The 8,992-nt window shown below is 55.1% G+C and overlaps 2 protein-coding genes across 2 annotated transcripts in view; one reads left to right on the forward strand and one right to left on the reverse strand.

Annotated features, from left to right (window-relative positions):
• Window positions 1-1,453, forward strand: part of HTR6 (5-hydroxytryptamine (serotonin) receptor 6, G protein-coupled) — an 11,299-nt gene extending 9,846 nt beyond the window's left edge. The window contains exon 5 of the mRNA XM_014530644.1: window positions 1-1,453. Within this exon, the coding sequence (XP_014386130.1) occupies window positions 1-189 (189 nt within the window). The 3' untranslated portion in view covers window positions 190-1,453.
• A 1,305-nt stretch (window positions 1,454-2,758) lies between these two features.
• TMCO4 (transmembrane and coiled-coil domains 4) overlaps window positions 2,759-8,992 on the reverse strand; it is an 82,945-nt gene continuing 76,711 nt past the window's right edge. Inside the window, exon 15 of the mRNA XM_005883035.2 lies at window positions 2,759-3,918. Within this exon, the coding sequence (XP_005883097.1) occupies window positions 3,511-3,918 (408 nt within the window). The 3' untranslated portion in view covers window positions 2,759-3,510. The remainder of the gene's footprint in view (window positions 3,919-8,992) is intronic.

An 8,992-nucleotide genomic window follows, 5' to 3' on the forward strand; every position in this document is an offset into this window, starting at 1 on the left:
GACTCCGACCCTGACTCAGGCTCAGGGGGCTCCTCAGGCCTGCAGCTCACGGCCCAGCTGCTGCTGCCGGGAGAGGCCACCCGGGACACCCTGCCGCCTGCCAGGACTTCTGCCACCGTCAACTTCTTCAACAGGGATCCCGTGGAGCCCCAGCTGCGGCTGCATCTGCTTGGTGCCCCCACGAACTGATGGGGCTTGTGGCTGGTCAGGGGGGAGCTGGACTGGGTGCAACCAAGCCCCCGAGGCCTTGGGCCAGCTCTTGGCTGAGGCCAGGAAGCTGTAGGTCTCTCGGGGGCCCTCTGAACTCTGGTGGGGTGCACTGAATCAGACCCACTACCCACTTGGGGTCCTCCACCTGCGGGGTAATCGCTGGCTTCATACAGTGTCTCCAGGAGGCTGCATTGCTGAGTGTCACTTGTGTAGAGAATGGTTGGAGGGCTCTGGGAGCGGGGCAGGGGGCCCTTGGTTCAGATTAGGGTGAAGACCATGGCCTTTGCACATTCTATCAGGTTGCATGTCTGCAGAGACGGGTCAGTGCAGGCTGAGCCCTTTGCTCCTCTAACTGTAGTTCGTGGGCATGGTCTCCAGGGAGTTTGTTGAAAACGAACACCTCTGCCCCCGCCCCGGACCTGCCGAGTCATAATCTACATGTGAGCCAGGTCCCCGGTGACTCGTGCGTGCGCGTGGTTTGAGGTGTGCTGGCTTAGCTGATCCTTAACCCTGAGGATGGTTTGCTGGACGGTTTTTGGACCAGCCAGCCCCTCGGATGTGTGTGGCCTCACAGGGAACCCCTGAGCCTGGGAGTCAGGCAGGCCTCAACTGGAATCCATGCTCCATTACTTACTAGTTCTGCACGGGTTACTTAACCTCTCTGAGCCTGTTGTATGTGCAACATGGGGCAATGATGCCTGCCTCGTAGGCTGCCTGCCTCGTAGGCTGCCATGAGAACGGGGACAGTGTGCATCGATGCCCGCACCCGGCAGATAGTCGGTGGTACCTGTGGTTGTTACACCTCCCGGCATTCAGCCCCCCGGCCTCTGGCTGCGGGCCAGGGAGGGCCATTTGTTCCCCTTGTTTTCCCCCATCTTCTTCCTCTTCTTCAGCCCCATCCCAGCTCCCAGGCTACGGCACTGCCTCTCCTGGGGCACAGGGGTGGCTGGTGGTTTTTTGCTCAACATTTGGGATGGGTGTTCCTCTGCCCTGGGCTTCGTTGGACCTAGAAGGGGACCTGCTGATGCAGAACCATCCCCTGGCCCTACCTCCTTCTGGCCTTTCCTGGGTCAGTGAGGGAAGAGGGAGAGGTGGCCACTCAGGTCAGCGGAGTTGAAGAGGAGCTGCCCCTGGTGTGGGCTGGTGCGTCAAGCAGGCAGGTGAACCCTGGTACAGAGACCTGTTTTTTTATTTTTTTATATATTTTATTGATTTGTTACAGAGAGGAGAGGAGAGGGATCGAGAGTTAGAAACATCGATGAGAGAGAAGCATCGATCAGCTGCCTCCTGCACACTCCCTACGGGGGATGCGCCCGCAACCAAGGTACATGCCCTTGACCGGAATCGAACCTGGGACCCTTTAGTCCGCAGGCCGACGCTCTATCCACTGAGCCAAACCGGTCAGGGCTTGTTTTATTTTCTGTGTTTGAGGGAGCGCTCAGTCACTTTACCTGCTGTAGGTTCCTTTTGGGCTGAGGTTTTTCCTGAGTGTGTCCACTTACTCTGCTGCCATTTTTAATCTTCAGTCTGAGGTTTTTCTTACTCTCCACCGGCACCAAGTTCCATCCACCCAAACGCCCAGGGGGCTCCGCAGGTGGCCGGGCACTCCCCTTGGTGCTGACTAGACTCCGGCCCTGGCTGCGGAGGGTCCATGGTGCTTGTTGGGGCTCCTCTCTGCCCCAGGCCTGCTGGAGTGGACTATCAATAAACACGAGCTGACAGCAGTGACTGCAGTGTGGACTGGATTCGCTGGAGTGTGGACTGGATCCGTCTGAGGGGCCACTCGGGCTGGAGACGCTGCTGATGCAGCGGGCAGAGACCCTGGCACAGGTGGCCTGGGTTCATGTCCACACTCTGCCCCTAATCTGCTCTGGGACCTCAGCCAAGTCCCTTACCCTCTCGGGGCCTCAGTTTCCCACGCGCTGTTTGGATTAATGGCAGCAAGAGTTCGGTAAATATTTGTTAAATGAATGAACAAATACACATGCCCCTGAGCACCAGTTCAGCTCCAACGCCAATTCCTCCCATCTCTCCTCCCCACTGCCTGCTCCAGAGCTTGTCAATACTTTCTCTGCCTGGATCTTGATTTTCCCATCTGCACAGTGGGTGGGGGGACGCTCTCTGGCCCTGCCCCTCATGGACAGTGGGAGGAACAAAGGGGAAGGTCATTAGAGGTGCAGCCCTGGGCAGGGTCCAGCCCTGGGCAAGGTCCCTGGATCTCGCTGGCACAGCCCGGTGGGTTGGGGCTCACACCATGGCTGCAGATCTGGGGGTTCTCTGCAGGGCAGGCAGCAGCAGGAAGGGAGGCCCCTTCTGGTTGGTCCAGGCCCAGTGGCACCTGGTACAATGGCTAAGAGCTGGGCTCCGGGGGCCAGCTGACAAGCTTGAGATGACCAGCTATGTGACCTTGAGCAGGTTAGCTGACCTCTCCGGGCATCTGTATCTACAGGTGTAAAATGAAGACGATACTAGTAGCTACCTCATCGGGTTGTTGCGGGGGTCAACTGAGGCAATCCACCTAAGCCCTCGGTACACGGTAAACACTCGCTGGGTGGCAGCCATTCTTTATTTTTACAATCACCATCACCTCTGCTCCTGCTACAGGAAATCCTTCCCGTCTAACCCCCTCTTGCTACCAGGCCCAGCTCCCACACGTACTGCATGCGGATTCAGCATTTGCTCGCCGTGCTCTGCTAGAATGACATCCAGGGCCGCCACGCAGTGCAATTTTGGGAGGTGCCCTTCACATCGCGTCTGTGTGACTGGCGCCCCTGCTGTTGTGCAGTGCACAGCCCATGTGGCTGTACATGGCAGGTCTGATCAGATCTCCCAAGAGCAGAGAGAGTGAGCTGCCCGCTCCCTCTGGTGCCCGCTCTGTAGGTGTGTCAGAGGTGCCTGTGGGCTGGAGGGCAGCCCTGGAGTGGATGGAAGGGCAGGCAGACACCTGGCTTGACTGAGGCGGGGGGGGGGGGGGGGGGAGAGGAACCTCAGGCCCCAAAGAGCCCCCCAGATCTCCTGATGGAGAGCCAGCCCCACGTGTGACCTAGAGTACAGGGTCCGAGGGCTCTCACCTGTGCTTCGTTGACTCTGCAGGGCTCTGGCCTTGCTTCTCCAGAGAGGAGCCATCGTCTCCCTACAGTTCCCCCTCCTGTCAATTCCTTGCTTTTCAACCCCAAAGCCTTCGTTTAGGAAAGGCACTGGTGGAAATTCTTCAGAGCTCCCGCGGGGAGCCCGGTGGACGGGGGTAAGAGAGCACCACATATGGGAATCTGGGAAGACGGCTTGAGTCCCCTTTTGGGGTCAATCCTGCCCTGGGCCGGGTCCCTGGATCTCGCTGGCACAGCTGGGGCAGCCCAGTGGGTTGGGGCTCACGCCATGGCTGCAGGTCTGGGGGTTCTCCGCAGGGCAGGCAGCAGCAGGAAGGGAGGCCCCTTTGGGTTGGTCCAGCCCCATTGGCACCTGGGCTTGGCTGGGGTCAGCGGATGTGGACACTTGGGAGGTGTCTCTGGGTGCGGGACCCTGGGTTTGCCCATCCGGGTCGGTGGTCTTGTCTGATGAGGAGGCGGCTGCTGCCTGGCGAGGCTCCTCTTGGGGCAGGTTGCCTGAGGCCATCAAAAGCCCCTTTTCGCCCCAGCCTGGCTTGGTGGGGATGCCCACAGCCTTCAGGATGACGTCCATCTGCTTGCCATAGTCCAAGTGGCCGCTGACCTGCAGGAGGACAGTGAGTGAGGGCCATGGTGGGCGGGCAGAGCCCAGCCCTCCCCAGGGTCCCAAGCTAAGCTCCTGGGCCTCACCCTCGCCCTCCATCACCAATGCTCTGTCTCCAACTCTCCATGACTCTGAAATCCAGAGAGGGGAGGGGACCGCTAAGTTCAAGGCTGCTCTAAACCCCGGTAAGTAAAGATGAAGGAAGTTTCTCTACAAAATCTGGGTCCTCTGGGGGGCAGGAAGGGATCTCCTGATAGTCGGAGTGGAGGTCCTCATTCTGCAGCTTTAGGTTACGGCAGAAGGGCTCTGCTGCTCACCAACCGGCTCTTGGGCAAACCCCTCTATCCTCTGACCTCCACTTGCCTCAGCTGTAAAATGGGGACAAGAAGCGTAGCTGCATCAGAGAGTTGCTCTGAGGTTGCTGTAAAGCCCCAACCTGAAAACAGAGCTATGTCACAGATGGCAAGGAACCATCTACAACTCACTCTCCCCCTTTTCTCTTAGTCATAAGGACTTCAATTTATAGCCGGGCACCTTCCTCTCTTGCAGCTGAGTGTAGCATTGCGACAAGTTCTGGCCAATGGATGAAGCGGTAGTGTTATGTGGTTCTGCCTGGAGGTCTCTTTAAAAGGGGAGTGCTCTTCTTTCCCCCATATTTCCTTTCCTGCTGGCTAGACGTGATGGCCAGAGCCTCAGCAGCCATGTTGGGCCATGAGTCCACTCACTAAGTCCACTTGCTGGCTTGCAAAGCAGCAAGACCGGGAATTTTGGCCCCTGAAGACTATGGAGCCACCATACCAGCCCTGAACAGCCTGTTCTGTCCTGTTCTTACATGACAGCATCAACTCTTTATGTTTAAGCCACTTCAACGGGGGCCTCGGTTATATGGATCCGCATCTTCACTAAGACAAGGTCAAGAACTCGGAAGTGCCCACCCTCTTCCTCAGAGACTAGAGACACACCCATTTTATTGTGTAGGGATGTGTCAGTAGAAGTGTGATTAGAATGCCAGATGCCCAACTGTGCTAATGAACTATGCTCGACACACAGGCGGTCCTTAATACATGGCAGAAAATGAACTTACTGGATATACTCCTTGACAGGAGCTGGCTGCTAATTATAGATGAAGAAATTGAGCCATAGAGAAGTGAAGTGACTTGCCCAAAGTCATACAGCTAGAAGGTATCAGAGCTGAGATGTGAGTCAGGTCTGTTCTCTTCACAGAAAACCAGTGAGCGAGAGGAAATTTTTAAAAAATCACTCACATTTGACAGATGAGGCAAGTGAAGCCCAGAGAGGGGCGGTGGTTTGCTTAATGACACACAGCACGGGAAGAGCAAAGCCATGTGCTGTGCTCGAGATGCTGTGTGCAGAGGCTGCTTAGCTCAGATCTGCTCCCTGCACTGGAGTCTCATGCTTTACCGGCCAGTCTAAGGGGTCTGCGTCCATGTCAAAGGTAACCCCAGACAGAACTTCCCTTCAAGGCTGAAGAGGAAGGCTTTTGCTTCTAAAGAAGACGGGAAAACACGGGGGAGGCAAGTGGGGGGAAATCTTAGGAAACATCACAAAGGCTTGGCTGGTAACATCTGCATTTCCATCTGAATCACCAATCACACCGGGTTATGCAAACGATTTCTCAAAAACACAAGAAGATAGTTCCCTGTACAGTTGGTTATTTTCTCATAACCAGAACCTGCCTACTTCTTGTTCTTTTCTTCACCAAAACGTGTACATCGTGTTCAGTGACAACGCTCACACAGAGGGCCTTTCAGATCCCTGGGTTCAGGGTTGGAGGTCAAGGTGGGGCAGCTGCCCCCACAGAGGGTGGGCGTTAGAGGCTGCCCGGCACTGGAAAGAACCTGCGTTTGGGATCTGAGAAAAGCCTTGGCTCTGTCCCTTACTAGTAACTGGGCGAGTCCTTACGATGTCCAGAACCCCGGCCCCCGCATCTGTAAGATGAGGATCATCACACCGACCCTGAATGTCAGCTACAAGAGTTCAAGGGCCTGGCACTTCGCAGGGACCCAGTATATGCTCCCTCTTACCATCATGTTCCATGTGGGACCCAAAGTAGTTCTACAGGGACATTAACTAATTAGTGAGATGCACGCAGCATCTCCCGCACAGCATACGGCTTTGCTCTTCACGTGCTGTGTGCCATGAACAAACTACCGCCCCTCTCTGGGCTTCACATTCCCTCAGGGTGTTTGTGGGAAGATATAATACAAATAAGCCACAGTGCCTGGCACGTAGTAGGTGCTCCATAAATAGAAGCTCCCTTACCTTAGTTTCCTTGGAAACAGGGGGTGGAGGGTAGGGCGTTAGCTGGCTGATCTGTGTGGGAGCCCAAGGGGGCTGCCAAGCTCTAGCCATCATGTCTGCATCCCAGCCAGCAGAAACCTAGACCGACAGGGGCAAGCAGGAACAGCCTCCCTATACCCTTGCAATGCTGGTGAAGGGAGGTGCTAGGGCTGGTGCAGGCAGGCAGGGCAGGACGGAGGGAGGTGCGTGGCCACTGGCTACAGCTGATTCCAGACGGAAACTCCGCCGTGCAGCTATCCTAGAAGGCACAGCTCTGGTCCTCGGGGACCACAGGTCGGTCCAGGTCCCGGCCCGCCCTGTTCCTGAGCTGCCATTCTGCAAAGACCCAGGGGGGGAACTTCAATTTTACAGATAGCGCTTTAGGTTACGGCAGAAGGGCTCTGCTGCTCACCAACCGGCTCTTGGGCAAACCCCTCTATCCTCTGACCTCCACTTGCCTCAGCTGTAAAATGGGGACAAGAAGCGTAGCTGCATCAGAGAGTTGCTCTGAGGTTGCTGTAAAGCCCCAACCTGAAAACAGAGCTATGTCACAGATGGCAAGGAACCATCTACAACTCACTCTCCCCCTTTTCTCTTAGTCATAAGGACTTCAATTTATAGCCGGGCACCTTCCTCTCTTGCAGCTGAGTGTAGCATTGCGACAAGTTCTGGCCAATGGATGAAGCGGTAGTGTTATGTGGTTCTGCCTGGAGGTCTCTTTAAAAGGGGAGTGCTCTTCTTTCCCCCATATTTCCTTTCCTGCTGGCTAGACGTGATGGCCAGAGCCTCAGCAGCCATGTTGGGCCATGAGTCCACTCACTAAGTCCACTTGCTGGCTTGCAAAGCAGCAAGACCGGGAATTTTGGCCCCTGAAGACTATGGAGCCACCATACCAGCCCTGAACAGCCTGTTCTGTCCTGTTCTTACATGACAGCATCAACTCTTTATGTTTAAGCCACTTCAACGGGGGCCTCGGTTATATGGATCCGCATCTTCACTAAGACAAGGTCAAGAACTCGGAAGTGCCCACCCTCTTCCTCAGAGACTAGAGACACACCCATTTTATTGTGTAGGGATGTGTCAGTAGAAGTGTGATTAGAATGCCAGATGCCCAACTGTGCTAATGAACTATGCTCGACACACAGGTAGTCCTTAATACATGGCAGAAAATGAACTTACTGGATATACTCCTTGACAGGAGCTGGCTGCTAATTATAGATGAAGAAATTGAGCCATAGAGAAGTGAAGTGACTTGCCCAAAGTCATACAGCTAGAAGGTATCAGAGCTGAGATGTGAGTCAGGTCTGTTCTCTTCACAGAAAACCAGTGAGCGAGAGGAAATTTTTAAAAAATCACTCACATTTGACAGATGAGGCAAGTGAAGCCCAGAGAGGGGCGGTGGTTTGCTTAATGACACACAGCACGGGAAGAGCAAAGCCATGTGCTGTGCTCGAGATGCTGTGTGCAGAGGCTGCTTAGCTCAGATCTGCTCCCTGCACTGGAGTCTCATGCTTTACCGGCCAGTCTAAGGGGTCTGCGTCCATGTCAAAGGTAACCCCAGACAGAACTTCCCTTCAAGGCTGAAGAGGAAGGCTTTTGCTTCTAAAGAAGACGGGAAAACACGGGGGAGGCAAGTGGGGGGAAATCTTAGGAAACATCACAAAGGCTTGGCTGGTAACATCTGCATTTCCATCTGAATCACCAATCACACCGGGTTATGCAAACGATTTCTCAAAAACACAAGAAGATAGTTCCCTGTACAGTTGGTTATTTTCTCATAACCAGAACCTGCCTACTTCTTGTTCTTTTCTTCACCAAAACGTGTACATCGTGTTCAGTGACAACGCTCACACAGAGGGCCTTTCAGATCCCTGGGTTCAGGGTTGGAGGTCAAGGTGGGACAGCTGCCCCCACAGAGGGTGGGCATTCGAGGCTGCCCGGCACTGGAAAGAACCTGCGTTTGGGATCTGAGAAAAGCCTTGGCTCTGTCCCTTACTAGTAACTGGGCGAGTCCTTACGATGTCCAGAACCCCGGCCCCCGCATCTGTAAGATGAGGATCATCACACCGACCCTGAATGTCAGCTACAAGAGTTCAAGGGCCTGGCACTTCGCAGGGACCCAGTATATGCTCCCTCTTACCATCATGTTCCATGTGGGACCCAAAGTAGTTCTACAGGGACATTAACTAATTAGTGAGATGCACGCAGCATCTCCCGCACAGCATACGGCTTTGCTCTTCACGTGCTGTGTGCCATGAACAAACTACCGCCCCTCTCTGGGCTTCACATTCCCTCAGGGTGTTTGTGGGAAGATATAATACAAATAAGCCACAGTGCCTGGCACGTAGTAGGTGCTCCATAAATAGAAGCTCCCTTACCTTAGTTTCCTTGGAAACAGGGGGTGGAGGGTAGGGCGTTAGCTGGCTGATCTGTGTGGGAGCCCAAGGGGGCTGCCAACCTCTAGCCATCATGTCTGAATCCCAGCCAGCAGAAACCTAGACCGACAGGGACAAGCAGGAACGGCCTCCCTATACCCTTGCAATGCTGGTGAAGGGAGGTGCTAGGGCTGGTGCACGCAGGCAGGGCAGGACGGAGGGAGGTGCGTGGCCACTGGCTACAGCTGATTCCAGACGGAAACTCCGCCGTGCAGCTATCCTAGAAGGCACAGCTCTGGTCCTCGGGGACCACAGGTCGGTCCAGGTCCCGGCCCGCCCTGTTCCTGAGCTGCCATTCTGCAAAGACCCAGGGGGGGAACTTCAATTTTACAGATAGC

Source organism: Myotis brandtii, unplaced genomic scaffold (genome assembly GCF_000412655.1).
Source record: "Myotis brandtii unplaced genomic scaffold, ASM41265v1 scaffold754, whole genome shotgun sequence".
Classification (NCBI taxonomy): Eukaryota; Metazoa; Chordata; class Mammalia; order Chiroptera; family Vespertilionidae; genus Myotis; species Myotis brandtii.